The 25,203-nt window shown below is 40.7% G+C and overlaps 1 protein-coding gene across 1 annotated transcript; it reads right to left on the bottom strand.

Annotated features, from left to right (window-relative positions):
- Positions 1 to 17,077: 17,077 nt before the first annotated feature.
- LOC142098581 (uncharacterized) lies at positions 17,078 to 24,554 on the bottom strand. Its single transcript, XM_075181419.1, has 3 exons — positions 24,352 to 24,554; positions 20,518 to 20,868; positions 17,078 to 19,000 (listed from the first exon to the last, which is right to left on the bottom strand). The coding sequence occupies exons 1-3, from the start codon at positions 24,401 to 24,403 to the stop codon at positions 18,792 to 18,794; spliced, it is 612 nt and encodes a 203-aa protein (XP_075037520.1). The 5' UTR covers positions 24,404 to 24,554; the 3' UTR covers positions 17,078 to 18,791.
- Positions 24,555 to 25,203: the final 649 nt, after the last annotated feature.

Genomic DNA, 25,203 nt, shown 5'->3' on the forward strand with positions numbered 1-25,203 from the left:
CTCACAATATAGTTATTAGTCCAAAACGTTGCAAAAAGGTATCTTTCTGGACTGCGTAGAGGAGTGGGTCACCACAATATCTTAAAAACCCTGAACTTTTATGATTCGCACCAATAATTGTACCTGGACTGCGTAGAGGAGTGGGTCACCACAATATATTAAAAACCCTGAACTTTTATGAATCGCACCAATAAATGTACCTGGACTGCGTAGAGGAGTGGGTCACCACAATATATATAATAAGAAAACCATCAACTTGTTTGATTCGCACCAATAAATGTACCTGGACTGCGTAGAGGAGTGGGTCACCACAATATATTAAAAACCCTGAACTTTTATGAATCGCACCAATAAATGTACCTGGACTGCGTAGAGGAGTGGGTCACCACAATATATTAAAAACCCTGAAATTTTATGAATCGCACCAATAATTGTACCTGGACTGCGTAGAGGAGTGGGTCACCACAATATCTTAAAAACCCTGAACTTTTATGAATCGCACCAATAAATGTACCTGGACTGCGTAGAGGAGTGGGTCACCACAATATATATAATAAGAAAACCATCAACTTGTTTGATTCGCACCAATAAATGTACCTGGACTGCGTAGAGGAGTGGGTCACCACAATATATTAAAAACCCTGAACTTTTATGAATCGCACCAATAAATGTACCTGGACTGCGTAGAGGAGTGGGTCACCACAATATATTAAAAACCCTGAACTTTTATGATTCGCACCAATAATTGTACCTGGACTGCGTAGAGGAGTGGGTCACCACAATATATTAAAAACCCTGAACTTTTATGAATCGCACCAATAAATGTACCTGGACTGCGTAGAGGAGTGGGCACTGGGCACCACAATAAAATATATAAAAAACCTTCAACAGGTCTGCATTACACTACACATACGGCTGCTCCTCCATCCTCTCCATCATATACATGTTGGAGTTTTAGCGTGTGACAACCTCTTGTTTTTGATAATGTCAGTGCATTTTGAATATTTTTCAATTTGCCCCACACCACTGAATGTACTTTATCTATGATACGCATCTATCTATCTTGACTGCGTAGTGTGGTGGCCCCGGTACACAATTTGGTACCGAGGCCACAATATAATTAAAAAACCCTCCACGTGTCAGAATTCCACCAAACAAGTATCTGGACTGCGTAGTGGGGTGGCCCCGGTACCCAACTTGATACCGGGGCCACAATAAAATAAATACACCCTCCACGTGTCAGAATTCCACCAAACAAGTATCTGGACTGCGTAGTGGGGTGGCCCCGGTACCCAACTTGATACCGGGGCCACAATACCTCCTCCAAACATGCTACAGACAATTCGTCATTGAGATCCCATTAAGTATGTTAAAGACAGACAGGGTCCAAGTGTTATTAGTTGACTTTGTAAAGAAAAAAACTGTCCCTGTTGCACATAGTCGTGCAATGAAGACTTACTTTTTCATTTAAAGGCACGATCTTTCAAGTGTAGTGTTTGTAAGTCTAAGTCATATTATACTTTTGGTAAAATTGGTTTTTTTTGTTCCTCTTTATGTTAATTAATTAGTAATAGAATTAAAGTAGGAAATAGAGTGGTATAGAGTTGTAGTGTGGTATAGATAGAGTGGTCCACACAATATAATAATAATAAAACCCTCAACTGGTCTGAATTCCACCAAACAAGTATCTTGACTGCGTAGTGTGGTGGCCCCGGTACACAATTTGGTACCGAGGCCACAATATAATTAAAAAACCCTCCACGTGTCGGAATTCCACCAAACAAGTATCTGGACTGCATAGTGGGGTGGCCCCGGTACCCAATTTGATACCGGGGCCACAATACCTCCTCAAAACATGCTCCAGACAATTCGTCATTGACAGACCCCAGACAGACAGGGTCGTAGTGTTATTGTTTGACTTTGTAAACCCAAAAAAATGTCCCTGTTGCACTTGCACATAGTCGTGCAATGAAGACTGACTTTTTCATTTAAAGGCACAATCTTTAAAGTGTCAGAAAGAGAGAGAAGACACAGGAGAGGAGAGTTGTAGCTGGGGACCTGGGGTGGAAGCTCCCAGGCTCCCCCAGCATTGCCTGGAAGTCTGAGCGTGGTGACTGAGCCAGGGCAAGGAATGTGTGCCCTGGATGAGGGGGAGAACTCCATGCCACTATAGTGAACCCAAGAGAGAGGGGGACACTGCACATGGAAGAGGCCCTGGAGTGAGGGCTGCTACAAGAGGCATGGTAGCTGTAGTGTCAGATCCTGAGGCTGAGAGTACACAGAGTGACGTGTCAGAGCACAGGAGACATTATCCCCGCAGAGGAGGGATGAGCTGCAGTTGAGAGGTCTGTTGTTGAAATAGGACATGCACACTTTAACAAACCAATCATTTCAGCGACAGGGCCTACCAAACAACTTTGACTGAAATGATTGGTTTGTTTGGGCCCCCACACCAAAAAAGCTATTCATCTCTCCCTGTACAGACTAAACAGGCTCTACTGAGGCAAGATGTCGTCCTCATCCTCAACCTCTGATTCCTCTCCCCCTACAGTGTGTACTTCCTCCTCATCACACATTATCAATTCGTCCCCGCTGGACTCCACAACCACAGGTCCCTCTGTAGTATCTGGAGGGCAGTGCTGTACTTCATTGAGGAATTGATTATTCATTTTTATAAACATCATTTTTTCAACGTTGTGAGGAAGCAACCTCCTTCGCCGCTCACTGACCAGGTTCCCCGCTGCACTAAAAACTCTTTCCGAGTACACACTGGAGGGGGGACAACTCAGGTAAAATAGAGCCAGTTTGTACAGGGGCTTCCAAACTGCCTTTTTTTCCTGCCAGTAACAATATGGACTGTCTGACATGTCTACTTGGATGGTGTCAGCAAAGTAATCATCCACAATTTTTTCTATTGTGACAGCATCCAATGCAGCGAGAGTAGACATGTCTGCAATGGTTGGCAGGTCCTTCAGTCCGGACCAGATGTTATCAGCATCCCCGCCAGTGCCTCTTTTGGGAAAACTGAGCTTTTTCCTCGCAGCCATAGATGTGGAAGAAAATGAGGGTGGAGCTGTTGGCATGTCACGGTCCTCTTCAGAGGACAATCTCCTGACCAGCAGGTCTTTGCACCGCTGTAGATTTGTGTCCGCCGGAAACAGAGACACAACATACGCTTTAAACCGAGGATCGAGCACGGTGGCCAGAATGTATTCCTCTGACTTTAAAAGAGTGACCACCCTCGGATCCTGGCAAAGCGTACGAAGGGCTACATCCACAAGAGCTACATGCTTGCTGTAATCGCAATGGCTTACCAGCTCCTCCCTCACTTTCTCCAGCTGCTTCTGCAACAGCCTGATCAGGGGAATGACCTGACTCAAGCTGGCAGTGTCGGAACTGACTTCTCGTGTGGCAAGTTCAAATGGCTGCAGAACCTTGCACAACACGGAAATCAGTCTCCACTGCGCTTGACTCAGGCGCATCCCCACTCCTTTGCCTATGTCGTAGGTGGCTGTGTAGGCCTGAATGGCCTTTTGCTGCTCCTCCATCCTCTGCAGCATATAGAGGGTGGAGTTCCAGCGCGTCACAACCTCTTGTTTGAGGTGATGGCAGGGCAGGTTCAAGCTTTTTTGATGTGCCTCTAGTCTGCGGTAGGCACTGGCTGAATGCCGAAAGTGTCCAGCAATTTTGCGCGCCACCGCAAGCATCTCCTGCACACCCCTGTCACTCTTCAGGTAATGCTGCACCACCAAATTAATGGTGTGGGCAAAACATGGGACGTGCTGGAAATTGCCCATATTTAATGCCCGCACAATGTTACTGGCATTGTCTGACACCACAAATCCCCATGAGAGTCTAAGTGGGGTAAGCCACTGGGAGATAATTTCCCTCATTTTCTCTAATATGTTGGCAGCGTTGTGCCTCTTATTAAAGCCTGTAATGCACAATGTTGCCTGCCTTTGCATGAGCAGCCATTTTGTAGATGCTGCTACTGATGCAGCTGTTGCTGTTGCTGCGGAAGGGGATGCATCTACCCAGTGGGCTGTCACAGTCATATAGTCCTTCGTTTGCCCAGAACCACTTGTCCACATGTCCGTGGTTAAGTGGACAGTGGGTACAACCGCATTTTTAAGAGCACTGAGGACACTTGATCGTACTTCTCTGTACATTTTTGGTATCGCCTGCCTAGTGAAGTGGAATCTCGAGGGGATTTGGTACCGGGGACACAATACCTCCATCAACCCTCTAAATCCCACTCCACTGATGGCGGACACCGGGCGCACGTCTAACACCAACATTGCAGTTACAGCCGCAGTTATACGCTTTGCAATAGGGTGACTACTATCGTATTTGGTGGTCATGGCAAACGACTGTTGGACGGTCAATTGTTTGGTGAAAGACTTAGCGGTCTTACGACTTCCCCTCTGGGAAGATGACCGACTAACAGCAGCAACAGCAGCAGTGGCAGTAGTAGGCGTACCGCTGCAGGATTCCTCGGATGAATCCCGTATTGAGGAGGACTCAGTCTGGCTGGTGACTTGGGCTGCAGGACTGAATCTGATGGAGATTGTGGAGGAAGTTGACGAGGAGGGTGTTGCTGGTGTGTATCCAACTGGACCACGGGATTTAGGTGTCCCTGTACCGATGAGGGTCCTAGCCCCAGTTCCTGAACTAACCACTGAACTATGAAGGTTATTCAGGTGACGTATAAGGGAGGATGTTCCTTGGTGGGCAAGATCCTTACCCCTGCTTATTTGAGCTTTACATAAGCTACATATTGCCATACATTGGTTGTCTGGATTTGGATAAAAATAACTCCAGACCGAAGAGGTGCATTTTTTGGTCTTCTGACCAGGCATGACGATGGGCTTTTTCATCCCATGGACATCAGCTGTTTCCCCCCCTGGTGCCTCATTTACAATAACCACATCACCATCCTCATCATCAAGTTCCTCCACAGCGCCAGCTACATCATCAATAGCCTCCTCCCGAGCCACCTCTTCCCGTACAGTGATGGGAAGGTCAGGCTTGACAACCACCAACACGCTTGGACTCGCCTTGGGGATTTGTGATAATTTCTCTTTAGAAGGCAGAGTTGTTTGCTGTTTTGTTGCTGACAGCATAACTCTCTTCAATTTTTTGTAGGGGGGGGGAGGAGGAGGAGGGCTAAGATCCGTGGGTGAAGCTGAACCACTAGTCATGAACACGGGCCAGGGCCTAAGCCGTTCCTTGCCACTCCGTGTCGTAAATGGCATATTGGCAACTTTACGTTTCTCCTCAGATGATTTTAAGTTTCTCTTTTTGCTACTTTTTCTTAACTTGGGCTTTTTGGATTTTACATGCCCGGTACTACGAGATTGGGCATCGGGCTTGGAAGACGACGTTGATGGCATTTCATCGTCTATGTCATGACTAGTGGCAGCAGCTTCAGCATTAGGAGGAAGTGGGTCTTGATCTTTCCCTACTTTATCCTCCAAATTTTTGTTCTCCATTATATGTAGCACAAGATACTGCAGAATGTGTGAACTTGGTAATATTGCAGTACCAATGGACTTATAATGCTGGATTGGTTTTGCAAATTTGGTTATAATTATTATATATTTTTTTTTTTTTTTAATTTTTTTTTTTTTTTTACTTTTTTTTTATTTTTTACAAACTTGGGAATAATGGGGAAATAACTATGCCCTTAGAAGCACAGAGCACAGGACACAGCACCACTGGACTGAACAGGACACGGCACAGGACCCAGCAGCACTACGGAACTCAGCAGGACAGAGCACAGGACACAGCACCACTGGACTGATACTGCAGAATGTGTAAACTTTGTAATATTGCAGTACCACTGGACTTTTACTGCTAAATGTGTGAACTTGGTAATATTGCAGTACCAATGGACTTATAATGCTGGATTGGTTTTGCAAATTTGGTTATAATTATTATATATTTTTTTTTTTTTTTAATTTTTAATTTTTTTTTACTTTTTTTTTATTTTTTACAAACTTGGGAATAATGGGGAAATAACTATGCCCTTAGAAGCACAGAGCACAGGACACAGCACCACTGGACTGAACAGGACACGGCACAGGACCCAGCAGCACTACGGAAATCAGCAGGACAGAGCACAGGACACAGCACCACTGGACTGATACTGCAGAATGTGTAAACTTTGTAATATTGCAGTACCACTGGACTTTTACTGCTGAATGTGTGAACTTGGTAATATTGCAGTACCAATGGACTTATAATGCTGGATTGGTTTTGCAAATTTGGTTATAATTATTATATATTTTTTTTTTTTTTTAATTTTTAATTTTTTTTTACTTTTTTTTTATTTTTTACAAACTTGGGAATAATGGGGAAATAACTATGCCCTTAGAAGCACAGAGCACAGGACACAGCACCACTAGACTGAACAGGACACGGCACAGGACCCAGCAGCACTACGGAACTCAGCAGGACAGAGCACAGGACACAGCACCACTGGACTGATACTGCAGAATGTGTAAACTTTGTAATATTGCAGTACCACTGGACTTTTACTGCTGAATGTGTGAACTTGGTAATATTGCAGTACCAATGGGCTTATACTGCAGGATTGGTTGTGAAAATTTTGTGGTAATTAAAAAATATTAAAGTAGTTTTTGGTATTTTATAAAAAAAACTTTTTTTTATTTTTTTAAACACAGGGGAATATTGGGGAAATAACTATGCCCTTAGAAGCACAGAGCACAGGACACAGCACCACTGGACTGAACAGGACACAGCACAGGACCCAGCAGCACCACTGACCTCAGAAGGACAGAGCACAGCACACAGCACCACTGGACTGATACTGCAGAACACAGCACAGCACAGCACAGCACAGCACAGCACAGCACTAAACAGCACAGCACAGCACAGCACAGCACTAAACAGCACAGCACAGCACTAAACAGCACAGAACTAAACAGCACAGAACTAAACAGCACAGAGGACCACCTAACACACCCTCCCTCTACCCTGATCAATGCCCGAGTGAAGATGGCGGCGACTAGCGGGGAATTTATAGGATCCGAGTATCGCGAGATCCGACAACGGGATTATGAGTCAGAGCCTCAGTTTCACTTTTGAATTTGGCGCCAATACCCGGATCTGTCTCGGATCCGACTCGGATCCGCAACGTTCGGGTGGGCTCGGATTTCAGAAATCCGAGCGCGCTCATCCCTATTGGAAAGTAATTTTTTTTATTCAGTGGCCGCTATCACTGACAACCATTTTGAGCATCCAATCTTTGTTGATCTGTTAGTTATGTCACTACCACTGAAGTCAGAATATACTGCACTTTGTCTCAGTTGCCAGGTAATGCACCTACATGGTATGCTGTAATCACTGTTTTGGCTTGTACAATTGTAAGCTGCATCTATAGCTCTTATACATTACTGGTTTATACACTCGTCAGTCATCTATATAGGATGGCATACTACACCGAGTAGGAATCACTACATTGTGGATGATGTGTTTTGCTTTATCTCCCTTTGTCCAATCACAGGAAATGTAGACGTTTGGAGCCTTACATCCAATTCCACCATTAATCAAACATATTTACCACTCTTGTAGGTATAGATGTGTATGTAGGTGTGTTGCTGTGTGTAAGTGTATCTATAGGTATGTGTAGAGAGTGTGTGTTTGTGTGTGCTTTTGCGTGTATATGTATATTTGTATGTGAGTGTGTGTGGAGTGATCTGTGTGTGTAAGTGTATTAGTAGATGTGTGTAGGGAAGTGTGTAAGTGTGTATATATGTGTGTGCATGTAGGAGTGTGTGTTAGTGTGTGTATATGTGTGTGCATGTAGGAGTGTGTGCATGTAGGAGTGTGTGTAAGTGTGTGCATGTAGGAGTGTGTGTAAGTATGTGCATGTAGGAGAGTGTGTTAGTGTGAGGTTTTGGTGTACATAAGGGGGTTGATTATGGCTAACAAGAACATATGAAAAGAATTCAGTGGCTCTTGCATTGTATTTCAGGCCATTAATATATTACACGAAGAAGAAAATATTCTGTTTGATCCTCTCTTTACTATAGACTGAGTTTTACTTAAAATACTGAACAATTTATCAAAGATTGTTAATGAAATAGTAAAAGAAAAGAATATTTGTGAAAAGTGAAAAAAATAGTGATCTGTGTTCACTAAATAAAATTGTTTCAAAATCCTGCTTGCTAGTGAACTGATAATGTATTTCATTATTTGGTTATTAAACCCCTTTAACTTTGTATTACCACTTAAAGGTTTGTGATAAAAAGGTCTATATTTTCTGGGTTATTGATAATTCCCTAAGTATAATGACCACCGCAATTAATTTCATTGGGGTGATATAAAAATTCTTCAGAAGGTGTATATCATTTCAAATTAATTACTGTGAAGGAACTCTTCTGAATTAATTACCAATTATTGCCAAATAAGTAAGACAAATGTAGTAACCCTCATTTGCCACTTGAGGGCAGTGTACTTTCCAATATACTTTAGCATCATATGCTGGTTAATGTCCTCCTGCTTTGTCATTTATAACCAAATGATCCTGTCAATTAATATTAGTGTAGTGGGGAGCAAGTGTCCCTCCTGTGTATTTCTCATATTGAGAGTATATATAATATATTTGAGAGGTATGTGTTCATATACAGTAACTGGTATGGTGGATATTCCTCTTATTTGCAGTCAACTTGAATTATCCTTTTCCACCACCAGGGGGCAATGCACTTAACAATATTTTTGAAATATACATTTGTGGAGACAGTTCTCCCTCTATATGATTCAAGATGTTTGCACATTCTACACTACCTCCTAATAAGAGAAAATATTTCAATAGGCATTCACTCATGTAGCCTAGTGGTTAGCACTTCTGCCTCACAGCACTGAGGTCATGAGTTTGATTCCCAATCTGTGTGGAGTTTGTATTTTCTCCCTGTGTTTGTGTGGGTTTCCTCCGGGTGCTCCGGTTTCCTCCCACTTTCCAAAAACATACTGGTAGGTTAATTGGCTGCAATCAAAATTGACCCTAGTCTCTCCCTCTCTGTCTGTCTCCCTGTCTGTCTGTCTGTCTGTCTGTCTGTCTGTGTCTGTGTCTGTGTGTGAGTGTGTGTCAATATTAGGGAATTTAGACTGTAAGCTCCAATGGGGCAGGGACTGATGTGAATGAGTTCTCTGTACAACGCTGCGGAATTAGTGGCGCTATATAAATAAATGATGTTAATGATGATGATATTAACCACTATCCATATAAATTGTCCTAAAACAGCCTAGTCTTGTAAAGAATTGTGTGGATTGAAGTGGATTGTACACGCTGACAGTGTTTTTTAACCGACGCGTTTCGCTATCATGCTTGTTTCATAATAGCCCACTTATGTTCCAGGATGTTTGATTCATGGCTGAATCCACCAATCATCATGTGTTTCCAAATTATCATGCATAATGAACAAAGTTCTTTGAGCTAGATTACATGACCCCTCTGTTGAGCATTAGTTGAGAGTTCCCCATTTGTTTAACCTATTAGATCATCTGCTGTAAGATCTGCAGTGGGTTCAAGTAAAGAAAGTTGGGACTATAGTAAAGAGTCCAGAGAAACCTCATCCTTCCCTCCATCTTGGTGCAAGAACGCTCTTTGGGGGAAATTTACTATAGTGCGGTTTAGTGAAACCAACATTATTTTGGCGGTTTTCAAACCAGCTTTACTAAAGGACAAATCGCTCAAAAAAATTCTGGTTTTCAGTCCACCGCATTAAATATCGCAGTCCTGATTTTTTTTACATAGTAAGAATACAAAGCATCAAATATATGAAGCTGCAGTTTGACAAAAAAAGCCAGAAAACAGAGATCGTTGTGAGAGGTGAGAGGGAGAATCTGCGACCTGTCCCAGCTATCTGGTCGATCAGAAGAGGCACACTACACTTATTAACTATGAGGGCTATCATTATTTATTGATTACACAGGCAAAAATAATTAATATTTATCTTATGGGGACATTTTTTATGGATATATTTGGGGGGGGGTGAATGCATGTTTATATTAGATAAGAGGACAATATTATTTTAAAATGATATTATGGCAGCAATATTGTTTGATTGCCAAAGCACTAATTATTATGTCATGATTTGGGCACACTACAAGTGACAGCATGCACATGGGTGCAAGTAATTTTGCCCTCTTAACATAATCATACATTAATTTGGCCACACTATTATAATCATAAAATAATCCCCCTCCCCATAATATCATTATTAATTATTTTGGCTCCTTAGTAAATGAATAATTAGTGCCTTCATAACTTTTCAAACCATAACACATCGCTGCCAGTTTGAATTTTCAGCCTCCAGACTGCTCTGCAATAAATCCTGCAGCTTGGAGGTGAAAACCAGGGCGATGTCTGGCGGATATAAAATACTGTTAAATGTTGTCTCATAATAGGGTTTAGTTTCATATGTGACCAAATGAAACTTTGCTTGTTAAGCAGGCATTAAAATGAATGTCTCTAAAGACAGATTGGCAGATAAAAACAGGGTTTCTAGAATGTAAAAAAAAATGATATATGTTTACATCAAAAAGACTAATTTACAAAGATTTTGTAACATAAGATCAAATCTTGCATGCCTTCCTTATTTCACTCGTATATTTTTTTATGCAGTGCAGCTATCTGGTTTTATATATTTTAAATATTTTACATATATGTCATTATTAATAATTTAATATCAAATAAATGTATTTTCTGTGCAAATTAGTGGTATAGATTATTTTCTTATTATTACTTGTAACAAGTAACATATTAACCATACTTGCCAGCTCTCCCAGGAAGTCCGGGAGACTCCCGAAATTCGGGTCAGTCTCCCGGGGTCCCGCGAGAGCTGGCATTTCCCCTGCATCCCGGAATTCACTGAGAATTGCGCCATTTGACGCGATTCTCGGTGAATCACGCCATTTTGGAGGGCGGGACAAGGTGGGGCGAGGACAATTGCGTCATTTTGGCCCCATCCCCATGATGGAAATGACTGTTTTGCGGGGGCGGGGCTAAAATGATGCGATTGGCTCTGCCCCGCCCCCTCCTGGCCTCTAGCCACGCCCCTCTCCCGGAAACAGGTTTTCAGGGGTAGGCAAGTATGATATTAACATTAAGATATGAGAAATCCCAAGGATGCTGGAACCAGTAGTTCACCAGCTTTTTATATTGGGATACTGCTATTATTACTTTCTTGGACCTAGACTTATCCAATTTAATGTTAATAAATATTGTTCTAATATTATTTATTTCACTGTACTTTACTCAGGGCTCTCAAGCCACTGCAGACAACCAGGGCCTTATACCCTTCACTATGGGCCTCTCTGCCCAGCTGAATCCAGAGCCTTGTGCTCTGCCTATGGGCCCTAGCCCCCTGTCTACATTGGGCTCTGAGCCCACTGACTATGGCCTTGTGCCCTTCTACTTATGGCTTCTAGGCCACTAACTAGGGCCTTGTGCCCTGTCACCTAGGGGCACTAGCACCTACCTCACTAGGCCTTGTGGCCTTTCTACCTATGGGCACTAGCCCACTGGCTAACTACAAGGGCCTTGTGCCCTTAATACACTATGGGCTTATAGCCCCCTGACTATCTAACTACAAGGGCCTTGTGACCTTTTTACACTCTTTTGGGCTACCAGCCCACTACCTATAAGGGCCTAGTGCCCAGCTCCCCCTGTCTTGTGGCCACGGGCCTAGCGCCCGATTGTGTACATGGGCATTGTGCCTGACCTAACGCAGAGTATACTTACCTGCTCTGCGCTGGATACTCAACTTGCCCCGCAGCCTTCTTGTGCCGGGTCTTCCAGGCCCTCCAGCTGGCGGCGCCTCTTCTCCTGTTCGGCGCAGCGTCTTCGGCAGTGTTCTGGGCGGGGGCGCTCTCAGCCCTTACAAGGGCTCCCCGCCGACGTCTCCTGCGGTGATAGACAGTGGCAGGGTAGCTCCTTGCGCTGATTGGCTCGCTGCGGTGCCAATCTTTCAAACGGCCGGAGGTGAGCCGTGGATTGGATCACCTATCCGGCCGCTGATTGGCCAGCGGAGAAAGGTGAGCCCCGATTGGCTCATCCTCCCTCCGCTGCCCAGACCTGCGGGAAAGAAGATATACTCACCAACGCTGGAACGGCAAGTAAATGTCCTCTTCTATCTTCGCCCTCTTGATGGGCACCGCAGCCAGAGCCATCTTCTGTCCCTCCAGGGACACAGCCACTGCTTCCAACTTCACCCTCTTCACAGGCACCGGATCCAGGGCTCCCGGGGACACCTCTACACATACATCCCTATTTCTTAGAATATATAAGATATTGCCTCTTAAAGGAGTATGCCTCGACTCTGTCACACAGCAAAGCTCTTTCTTCATTAGTTGATCCCTTTTCAAATTCCAGGAATGGGACGTCTTGCTTCTAAAGGTCATTAACCTAATGAGAGCTCTTTTCCTTTGCCACCAAGATTGTTTGTCCAATTGGACACTTGCAAATTGCAATGGATGGTAACCTAATGCCTTATACTACATAAATGCCTGTTTTCCTATTTATAATTTTGAGGCATTGAGCCATAGGAGAATTGTTCCAGCATTTCTAGTACACAATAATTACCTGTTCATTAGTGTTGTTGGAAGCTTTCAATTGGCTGGGTGACGTGGCAGCAGCCATCAGAATAGGTAATCCCAGTGTAGGATGTGAGCTGGTCGCTGCTGCTGCTGAGTACCTCAGCCAATCACATGAAAAATGCAATGTGGCCCCTGAGGGCATGACTAGCACTTTGCAAGTTCTAGATGGCCTGTTGTTGCTCCTTATTTATCTTGGTGCAAGAAATCTTAAACAGCCACAGCTCGTTCAATGGGGCACCACATGCCAGATTTATAAATACATTATTTTTGTGACTAGTAGAGCTCAGCACCAGCGATTGCTGTGTTGCAGAGTACTGTTATTTGTGTGCAGCACAACCACTATGTGGTAGTGCTGCACATCAGTTATTTATATAGCACCACTAAATCTGCAGCGCTGTACAGAGAACTCATTCACATCAGTCCCTGCCCCCTAGGAGCTTACAGTCTAAATTCCCTAATAAACATATACACAGACAGACAGAGAGAGGGATACTACAGTCTAAATTCCATAACATACAAACACACACACACACACACACACACACACACACAGAGACTAGGGTCAATTTTGATAGCAGCCAATTAACCTACTAGTATGTTTTTAGAGTGTGGGAGGAAACCGGAGCACCTGGAGCAAACCTATGCAAACACGGAGAGAACATACAAACTCCACACAGATAAGGCCAAGGTCGGGAATCAAACTCATGACAAGAGATCAAGCGAAAGAAAGAGAACATTAACAAAGGACATTGAAAACTACTGAACTGTAAGAGACATTCACAGTATAGTACATACTGTATATTGTACCCTATATAGTAGAACCACATCTACATCACCAAATAAAAACACCACATAAAGGATTTAACCTTTTAGCAGTGCCAAAACCCTTCTATATTGCTGTATATGTCAGCAATGACCTGCTTCACTGCTCTTAGGGTATGGTACAGGTGTAGGAGGGCCTTGTTGAGGTGCACAAGATCAGAACAGATTTGCAAATCAAATGGGTCCGGGATCATTTCCATATTTTTGGACTAGTACGCCTTGGTTTTGTACGTTCCCTTGAGAAGTGACCCTTCTTTTGACAGTTGTAGCAAGTAATTGCAGATTTATCAAAGCTGGGTCTGTGACTCTGCACATTTGGAGCCCAATCAGCAACTTTCAATTATACATTCATTAGTTTATTTTGTGCTACGATGGATTTGTGTATTTAAATTATCTTCATGTGCCTGTGCTTCCTGGACCAATTCATGGAATTCAAGCTTCCTCCACATTGGCACACTCGTGGTTACACAAGTTTTAATGGTTGGTCTAAGACCGTTTAGAAATGTTTGCCACATGAGAGATTCTACTACACTATTCTCCAACAAAATTAGTTTCAACCCACCATAATGTTCAGCCTCTTAACAGTCCTTAATAATTCCTCACTGACTCATTATATTCTTGTTTAACTGCCTGTATGCAAGTCTAGACTGGTTTACAAGGAAATAACTTTTTAAACTGCATCTGAAAATGTTCCCATGCTTTGTCAATGTTTGCCCTGTCATTGTCCACTGGCTCACTCGTCAAATGCTTTTCTACTTCCGCAAGAAGCTTAACACTTTCCGTAGTTGCGAGTAGTGCAGAAAATGGGTGGGGTACGAAATATAGGTGGTGGTGTCAACGACAGTGAGTACCACGATGGTAGGAAAACAAAAATGACTTTGCCGACTTGCAAGAAAGGAGGACAGACCTTAAGAATGACAGATTAAGTGGGCAGCTCTCTGACAACAAATCACGATCCGCAGTAACAACGGCATGTTGTTACTACATCATTTTCAATTGTGACTTGTGTCTCACTATTTTTAAAGCGCCAATGTCACTTGTGATCCCACCTAATACACTTAAGCCTTAGTGTAATAGTTAGGTGGGATGATTTATACACAATCAGTTTATACTCGGATTATACTTGAAAAGATGGAACACAAAATATGCTATTTGTTTAAACACATCAATAAAAATGTATACAATTTTCCTTTAGCACTCTGGATATGTAATATAATGAAGAGACTTACATGAGAAACCTACCATAAAGCCTTACACAACAGCAGAGGACCAGCAATTAAGCACTTGAAACAGAGTAAGAAAATGCCTTACAAAGTACTCAAAGACGATCCTCCTTAGTGCGTCGGGTATTATGGAATTATCTCGGACAGGGACCTCCAACTGTTAAGCCAGTTTTCAGAAATAATTTAAAAAAATCTCTTCGGAATATGCTCAATTTATTCTTTTGTATGTGCAATACAGACCATACAATTCAATTAGAGCAATGGTAATTACATATTAAATTTGCAAGTATTTTTTGCCCTAAAACACAAAATAATTCGTAGATAAAGCATCATATAAGACTTTAGACCATATATATCACATGCCAACCCCTTTCCTTTATCTTTTATATTACATGCCACCTGTTGCCCACCAGCTTCTTACTCACATGCCAATCCCTGCTTACTTGCTTTTCCCTCACATGTCCCCCTATGCTGCCAGTTTTTATATCACATGCCACCCCCTGCCCACCAGATATTCTCTCACATGACTTCTAGCCACTAGCTATTCACATTCCATCCCTCCCCACCAGCTTTGCTATCACATGCCACCACCTGCCCAGCAGCTTTTAACTTACACACCACACCCTTCCCACCAGTTTTTATCACACATGCCACCTCCTGCCCACCAGCTTATCTCTCACATGCCACACCTTGAAAACCAGCATATATAGGAATCTTTTCTCTATCATCATTTTCTTTATCAGCTCTTTCCTACTTACTATGATTCTGTACCACTCTGTAATGTGTGATCCACAATGATCATTGTATATCAGTTAATGTATGTACTCATCAGAACAGTGATATATATGTACAGTCAGCCATAAACTGAACTCAGCACTCTCTAAATACACAAACTTACATCTGCTTCTTACTGTTTATTATGATTGGTTTCTGCAATCCCTTATATTTATATTGTTGAAGTCAAATAATTGTATGAAGTCATTCTAAATTAATAAAGTATTGATTGTAATAGTTTCACTTGCGATTAGTGTGCTACGTCATGCCACGGTTAATTATGCAATTGCACTGGCAAATAGAGCAAATACAATTACACTAACGTATACATTTGTAAATAGTTCACATTTAATAAAGTTTCAACTCACTTTCTTTTATTATTAAGAATTAGACATCATTTACACAAAAATAAACTTACATTAAAAGGTATATATGGTTCTGGTCCTAAGAAATGTATGGTGTTTGTTCTTATATAAATCCACATTTTATCAGCAGAAATCCGGTATCATCGGAGAAGCAATCGCACACAGTGGTCACTAATTTTGATTAGTATAAGATTACTTCTCAAAAGTACTCTGTTAATGGGTTGGTTTAAACCATTTTTTTCGGCAGAAAGACACCTATGCAGCTGTTGGAGTGAGTTTCCCCCACCTTCGGAAAGGCATCGTTTAAACTGACCTATGACTTGCATTGTACTGGACTGACTTGACCCCTGGACCAATGAAGAAAGATCTTAGTGTTATCTTTGTGTACATTGTGACATCATTATTGCTTTTTTCAATCCAAACTGCATATAAACAGGCACTGACCCAGCAGTAGTCTCTCTTTACCAACACAGACTTCAGGATTGATGAATGTTCCTGGATCCAGGGCGGCTGCGCAATGTATCGGTTATATTTTACTGTATTTTGTTATACTTTGCTATTAAATCTCTTGTCCGCTGGAACCACATTAATCGCATCGCATAATCTTTATTGGTGACTATAGTAACGGACATTGCAATAATAATGCTACATATGCTCCACAACTACAAATACAAGAAGAAAAACTATGGTAAAACATGTACACGAAAGTACGATTTACTTTCTGTGCTGTGTTAATAGACATAAATGTCCTTTCGTTATTCACCACTTACCTGGGTATGAGCCCTAAACATAATATAAAAAGAACATAGGTGGTTTTAGGGCACTCTCCATTCCATCATCTGTATTAAAAACAAACTTTATTATATCTTGTGTTAAAATAATTATATTTACAAGTTATTCTGCCATCATACAGTCTCAAAATACAGTAGAACTTATGCATATTGTGTTAAGTGAATTGTTTCAATAAACTATTATCATAATAATATTAATAAAACAAAATGGACAGTCTTATTGCTACTGATTCCAATATTATATAAATGTTATTTGACATTCAGAATTAATACCACATTGTTATTAGAGTTATAGTATATCCTCATTAGTGCTGGGAATTATAACATACTATCCACCTTTGTTTATCAATCTACATCGCAATATTGTCTGACTCATGATGCTATTTATTTCATAGTGTACCTAATAATATGACAACAGCAAGATCCTTATTGAAAAATGTTTAATTCACATATCAGCATAGTGCAGTCTATGTTTATACTGTCATATATTACTTTCCATTCACGCCATAGGGTAACCACAGCAAGCTAACTTACATATCCATCATTATATTTCTATATTTGGACCTCATAGCCGCTACTGAATTACATGTGTGTGAATGCAGAGCTCATTTACATTCAAAAATATCTGTTTATTCTGAGATCGTATACGCTGCCTATTTCAAAATGACTTTACTGTATCTCAGACCGACAATCTGCCCATATACCGATCTTTCTATCTCCTCTCATTGGTGTTCTACAGTGATAGGCAGCTTTCACTGCACTGCCATTATTATAGCAAATTAGACAGTTCTAACGTTCATCTATCACTTTGCTACTTTTAAATAGTGAACCAGACGAAATAACCTATAAAAGTTTACTGTGATTCATATGTGTTTAACAACTGAAGGATGAAGTTATATGAGATTACCAGCTGATGTTAATTTAGAGGTAGAAGCTTCATTATCTTTATGATAGCAACAGACAACTGAAGGCAATTGCAGAATAAACACTAACAATCAATTATTTACTATTCTTTCAACAATATTGCAGCGGAGACAAAGACATCCATAATTATAAGGTAGCTAAGAGGTGCCATTATGATCTCCTGCAAGATGCAGCTATGTATCGTTTCTATGCATAAACAACAACAATTGCAAGGGACAATCCTGGTACATCTTTTAATGTTACCGTGTCACTATGGTCTGACAATTGTGTCAGTAAAGAACTTCTAATGCTTTGTGAATCAATTCTTTGATGGGTATTACAATGTATTTGGAATACATTGTGGCAACACTAATTACGTTCTGAGTTTCAAGTGCAGCTGCATAGTGTCAGTATATATAATACACTATAGAAGGAATGTGTGTACTAATGAAATATATCAGAGCCTCCATTAATAAACACACTAAAATGACATTCTGAAGCTATTGATTTCGTCTTAACAATATATGAATAAATATTGAATAACAGTTGTAAACTAGAGTAATATCCCCACATTCGACAAACCTTTAGTGGAAAACACTTTGTTATTTAGACTATGTTATCGTACTCAAAGAGGTAAAAATCCTTGTCGTCGGGATAAAGAAAATTATAATTTAAAATATATATAAATTATTATGTGGCTGAACATACAAGATAATTTAATGATAACTTTTGTCATAGTTGTCTTTATTCAGTTTTGTCACACTCTGCACCTTTTTCAATATTTTAATATGTTGCTCTTTTCAGTCGTAGAGTAGTATTGCATTTTATGTATGAATTTCTAATGCAAATCAATAAATTATTGGTATTGTTAAATTTGACCCCATAGTGCTCCCATCAGAAATACTTTTTTTTAGATCAGGACCCTCCAAATGGATTTTTCAATTTTGAAGCCTTGGCACCTTTATTAAGCACGAGCCCTCAGATGGTGTAGTCAGCATACAGAGGTCATGGTCCAACATGCTAAGGAGCTGGACAAGTGGAACTGAAGAGTTTCTGGGTGAATGGCAATCATAGGCAGCCTGTGGAGACACTGCAGTGACTGGCTATCCATGGATCCCAAAAGCTCATCTAATGTCCGGAGAATATTGTCCACCTGCTCTGACTATGCTAGGGGAGTGGACCATATACAGCCCTCAAAGACTTTTTGTGAATTTACTTTCATAGTTATATGGCATAATTTTAAAAGACCATGATCAAAATTCTGTCTGTGGACCTCTTAATGTAAATACTTATACAGAACTAAATTTAATGACTGTACATCTCCTCTTTCTGTAATTATTAAATGACTTTTGAGCCAAGACGACTATAACAAGAAATATAGGGAGAAGCCAACTACTCATCAGGAAAGTATTCCATGAAGTAAGGTCCACCAGGGCGTTCCATTGCCCAAATCCATGAAGAGGAGACACGTTCTTTCCTGGATCATTACTACGGACACCTGAAGACAAGGTAGAAGGTTGCATTTTAATGAACATGGTAACACTATGAAACAACAGTTTAATCAGTGTACAGAAAACGTGCAGGAAAAGTACAGAAAATATATCAGAAATTGGAGAAACTGTCACATGTTGTATTTGAGATCCATTGTGGATAAAATAAATACATTTATTATTGTAGAGTGAAGCAGTAGGAGAACATTTATATACTGTAATTGTGTGTTAGAGGCATCTAGTTGCAAATACATACTCACAATAGTCCCATTTTGGTGGGAAAATGAGATTTTTGTGTGGACTGTTATTAGGAATCCTGTGTGTGGCCTAGAAATGTTGGCCTGGGGTTCATTTTTGTACCAATTTTGCTTTTTTATTTTTTTTAAAAAAAATTGGTTTGTACGTACATGTGACAGTGACAAATTAATATTTTATGCCAACTGACTCTCAGCTTTTATCAACAGGGACATAAGTCTGTGCTATGATATATGTCTACATTACAGATACATTTAGCTGGGAATACAATCTGTTCCTGGGATTTATAATTTAAATGGTGACTTATTTAAGCATACGTTAGTTTGCAACCTTCTCCTTCTGTCCATTTATTTTAACACCAGTGAGATAACTGGTTTTACTGTATTAAGGAAACAGATTCTTTACAGACAAGAGAAATAGATAACAAAATTTATTCAGCATCTCTCCTGGTCGGTTGATATATTGCTGAAGTTTTGTAGAGTTGTGAGATGCACAGTTTTAAAAAAAAAAAATCGTGCAGCCCTGTTTATTGTCTACACAAAGAGAAGAGATAAGTCCACCAAGGTTAGAAACGAGCCAAAGACTAAGAATAAGTCTTACTTTAGGTATTATTAGGCATAATTAACTAATAGAAGACAATGTAAACACTAAACCACAGTGGGGGGAACTACCGCCATAGCAGGCCATGCAGCGGCAATGCGGCCTGGGGTTGACAGAGGGTCCAGGTGTGGCAGGTCCACCATGTCTGATTTGTTCATATACATACATAGATATATGTCCAAATCTGAATTAGCCAGACACTTAGCTCTCGTGCAGAGCTATATAATCAGGATGAAACAACGTCCCTGACAATAGTAATAGGAAGTTCATAATATAGCCACAGTTCTGTAGAACACAGTCACCCACACCCCACACATGTGTACTGGTATCTATATTCTATCACTAGCAAATTAAATCAGGGTTTATTTTCTCAATGAAATACATAATATTGTGTTTACCATGATTTAGAGCATTGGGAGGTTAACTCCACAGAGATAAGAATCTGTTTGGGAATTGAACTCATGACCCCAGTGCTGTGAGTCAGAAGTGCTAATTACTGAGCCACTGTGCTGAAACTGAAGATGTAATTCACTAGGAAGGGTCTTTAGCATTTTCATCTTGTCAAACTATGAGATTAAAAAATGTTCTTAAATTTCAGTGAAATAATATTATTTGCAGAGTCTCACTTTTACTCACTTTTATTCATTGAATCACCATTAACAGGACTTACCATTCACCCTGAGGAACGTGTCCTGTCTGCGGTAGGCATCAGGTAGGATTATCCAGCACTGATATGGGCCAGAATCTGACTCCTGGAGGTTGGAAATCTGTAGGTCAGCATTTCCAAAGATGTCCCATGAGATGTGAGTCCTGAATGAGTTTGTTACTTTCCAGCAAATGGGTGATCTTCCTTCCCTCACCGTACAGTTCAACAATTTGTCTTTAAAGTTTTGAAACCACATAATCTCAATGTCACTGTCTCTCCAGTTGTCTGGTATGGTGAAGGAGCAGGGTAATGTAACATTATGGCTGACTGTACCATCCACTGTGTGCTTGTCATCATCTGGAAAATAGCTGTAAACTAGAACATATAAACATTCTTAAATATGATAATGTTTTTAATCCCAGGTGAAACTCATCTTGTAAATCATGGTACACACTTCAACCAAGTTCATATCTATAAAACATGAAGGGAATGTTTATTCCAGGGCTCCTGTCCATAGTGTTATATGCCTGATAATCTAATAATACTAGTAGTCATACTTCACTGCTCTGTGTCATCTGGTATTACTTCTTTAAAAACATGCTGGAGTTGAGGGGGTGGCTACATTACTTCCGGTGACATTCTGTACACAGCACTGGTCAGTTACATTTACTGCTTTGTATTTAATGAAAAGGAGAGAGATCTAACATCTCTTTACAGCCATTAAGGACTGCACAAGAGAACAAAGGATATAAAAGACCCGTGAACAAACAAAGCTCTGTGCGGAAAACAAGTTAAGAATAATCAGGTAAAGGGTTTATGAGTAAATATATAGGTTTTTAGGAGCGGGGTAACTAGGGGAAGGGCTTAGGTTGGGATATGTATAGATGGAAGGGAAAGCGTAATCTCAAATGGTTGTTTTGCACAGTGACAGCATCTAGACATTGGCTTTGCTGTGTGCAATATTGGTTGACAGCATGGCTGATATTTAGAAGGTGGAGACAGGGCCATCTTTTCCATTGGGCACGATGGGCAGCTGCCCGGGGGCCCCACGGGCAAAGGGGCCCCATAGGCACGGCTCTTAATGAGAATAAATAATCCTGCAAAAGAAAAAAACCTGCAAAAAAAACCTACAAGGGTCACTGAGCAAGTACATCTATCTATCTCTATATATCTATATCTATATCCGTATCTCTATACATCTATATATCTATATCTAGGGGCCCCGGTGCACTGCTTTGCCCGGGGGCCCATAAGGTTGTTAAGATGGCCCTAGGTGGAGAGTGGGTTTAGGTCAAATTTTGGGGTCTGAACATAGACAGGGGATTGGTGTCGGTCAAACAAGGTCAGATCCCTCCACACATCCTAGACTGTTATTTCCACTGATATGCCACAATCCATCATCCATCCCACACCCCCTTCTGCACCCAAATACAGTTCATCATTCTATTCCTCAACACCTGCAGAGTACTGTACAGTAAGGAGGCAGGCCAGGAAGAATCCATGATCCAGTCACGGCCTGCACAACAAGAGAGCTGCAAGGTCATCAGTGGAGAGGAGTGTGGAGAACCAATTCAGTCATGTACTGATTGTCAGTGGTAGAGGGACTTCCTCTGGAGAGTACCAGCTGCAGTGGCTTCCTTAGCTTCACAAGGGAGAGTCACTCAAGCCTAAGGGCTGGATGTCAGAAGTGTTGGAGCAAAAAAGACCCAGGGACAACAGTTGCCAAGAATTAGTGACAGTGACCTCCGCTCAGGCACTAAGCATAGCTAGATCAGAAGGCATGGCTGGCAAGTCTGTGCAGCTCCCAGGAGCATCATTCTATTAATTACTCACACACATGGAACTAATATTGACAATGATATGCTGAGGGTGAGTACGTTATGTTTCTGTGCCTGCTGAGAATGTGAGGCACATTATGATGTGTGGCTTAAGCATCAGGGAAACCTTCAGTAGTATCTCTGTTCCTTCAAAAGGTGGATAGTACTCCATACTAAGCAAGAGCATAGTTGCTGATGGCCTCAATAGGACCCTTGAGGGTTTTCAGGGCCTGTTGTGCAATGAAGGTCTATATATTGCTGCAACTTCACATACCTATAGCGAAGACTAATAATATATACAGACTGAGTCATTAAGGAGAGTAAAGCATAAAAAAGGAGTAACTTTGTATCTGGGCAAAACCATGTTGCATTGGAGGGGGAGGTAAATGTAAAATGTGGGGACAGATTTATAGTTGGGGTAGGGCATGTCCTAGATCAACTTTAAATTTCAGCGTACAAATAAAGCTATTACGTATTTGTGTGCTAGATGAAAAAACAGCCAGTATTTAACTGATGTGTAAAATAATAAACTAATTAGCACCCTTTGCATTGATTAACACAGTTTGTCCCAGAGAATATTTACTCTTTTTTTGCCTTACCTTCCTTAATGACTCAGGCCCTCATTGTCTAAATTCAAGCATTTATCCAGTAACATACTGATTTACAATAAAATATAATATAATGTCATATATTTCTAATAACATAAAAATACATTTTGGATATCCCTTTGAGAGTACAGAAGAGAATATAGTTTAGAAAAGATCATTAATAACATGAAAATATAAATGTTCAGCATTATGTAAAGTAGATTTAGTTTACTATAAACGTTCATATTATTGAAAATTTGGTAGGTATTAAAAGTTTGTTTTTTTTAACTTCTAAACCACTGCACTATATTATGCATTAGCATATAAAGGAACAAATGAACCTGTTTCAAGAAGGAAGAAAAATGTAATTATTCTTCTATATAATAATAATAATAATAATAATAATAATAATAATAATGAACTAGTTTTTGGAATATTTTATATGATTTTATATAACCAGCAACAATCATTATCAAATGAAACATGACTACATAATATGGAATATTAATCTAGAAAGATTTAGATGCCAAATCATACATCTCATCTAGTCTTCATTTGAGTGGTCTGTACCTTTGTCCCACAGGCTGGAAGGTTGGGAGGTGTGCACTATTCACGGAGAACAGGTGGTACATGCACCTTCCACTGGTGCCCACGGCATTAAATGGATGTATGAGGAGAGGGGGATTAGAGGCAGACAAAGGCATGCAGGTAGGTTAAATTGGCTTCTGACAAATTGAACCTTAATTTGCTGATGTCTATGTGGTAGGGAAAATAAATTGTAAACTCCAATGGGGCAGAGGCATCTATGTGTCAGGGTATAGATAGAACAGAGCAATGTTCTGCAGATCTCTAGAGAGGTCAGTAATGTAATAATCTGCAGAATGTATCACTATGTAGCTGTCAGGGGGTAGATGGAGCAGAGCAATGTTCTGCAGATCTCTAGAGAGGTCATTAATGTAATAATCTGCAGAATATATCAACATGTATTTGTCAGGGTATATGTTGACCAGAAAAATGTTCTGCAGATCTCTAGAAAGGTCAGTAATGTAATAATCTGCAGAATATTTCACTATGTATCTGTCAGGGGACGGATGGGACAGAGCAATGTTCTGCAGATCTATAGAGAGGTCAGTAATGTAATAATCTGCAGAATATATCACTATGTAGCTGTCAGGGAGTAGATGGAACAGAGCAATGTTCTGCAGATCTCTAGAGAGGTCATTAATGTAATAATCTGCAGAGTATATCAACATGTATTTGTCAGGGTATATGTTGACCAGAACAATGTTCTGCAGATCTCTAGAGCGGTCAGTAAAGTAATAATCTGCAGAATACATCAGTATATGTACCTGTAAGGGGGTCAATTTTTCTCATCTGCCATTTCAGGGATTTTGAGACATAGATGGAAAATAAGAGCTTGATTATACATTTTAGAAATCCAGGGTCTGACTCACCTTTCCCGAGGAACAGACACAGGAGCACCAGCTGTTGTCCTATGGTTGCCATTTCCCTCTGTAGAATCCAGAACGTTATGAGTGAATATAAATCAATGGGTAGGAAGAGAGGAAGATTTTGATTGGAGATGATGAGATCGGAGTCAGCAGCTTCTTAGAGTCAACAGTAAACTAGAAAATCAACTTCAGACATCCAGCTGCATTGGTATATGAGGACAGTCTGCCCTGGAGGCACAAAAGGCTGTTTCTATGTTTAATCTCTTAATTAAACATGATCCAGAACTTCTTTTAAACTGATTTTGAACTTCTTAAAACACACATTACTGTATACTTAGGGTTATTTCATTTAAAATCATCATATATAACTTTCTCTCAGGTAAAAAGTTTAGACCTGCATTTTGCAGTTTTTTAAGATTTTTTTTCTCTACTTGAGGCTTTAAGGTCTATAAATACAATTTGTCTGTATCGTTGGAGAATAATAATTTTACAAGCTAACACATGTATGCATTAAATCATCAAGATAATTGAAGTGTATTTAAAAGTTTGAGGGCAAAAAATACCTTCTGCAGCCTGTGAAATCCCCTGCTCGGCTTACCCTGACAGCTCTCCTCTTCCTCAGCTACTGAGGTGCTCACAGGCTGCTGTGCCCATCTATAGTCCCTTCCCCTCAATGTAGGGAATAATGTGCTCGGCTTACCCTGACAGCTCTCCTCTTCCTCAGCTTCTGAGGAGCTCACAGGCTGCTGTGCCCATCTATAGTCCCTTCCCCTCAATGTAGGGAATAATGTGCTCGGCTTACCCTGACAGCTCTCCTCTTCCTCAGCTACTGAGGAGCTCACAGGCTGCTGTGCC

Source organism: Mixophyes fleayi, chromosome 7 (assembly GCF_038048845.1).
Source record: "Mixophyes fleayi isolate aMixFle1 chromosome 7, aMixFle1.hap1, whole genome shotgun sequence".
Lineage (NCBI taxonomy): Eukaryota > Metazoa > Chordata > Amphibia > Anura > Limnodynastidae > Mixophyes > Mixophyes fleayi.

What these genes read in the sequence shown, in the direction of transcription:
- LOC142098581 (XM_075181419.1), bottom strand. Translation starts at nt 24,403, where the DNA reads ATGGCAACCATAGGACAACAGCTGGTGCTCCTGTGTCTGTTCCTCGGG. An exon ending in GTGTCTGTTCCTCGGGAAAG is followed by an intron (nt 20,869 to 24,351) that starts GTGAGTCAGACC and finishes TATATGTTCTAG; the next exon opens with TTTACAGCTATTTTCCAGAT. An exon ending in CACGTTCCTCAGGGTGAATG is followed by an intron (nt 19,001 to 20,517) that starts GTAAGTCCTGTT and finishes CCTTGTCTTCAG; the next exon opens with GTGTCCGTAGTAATGATCCA.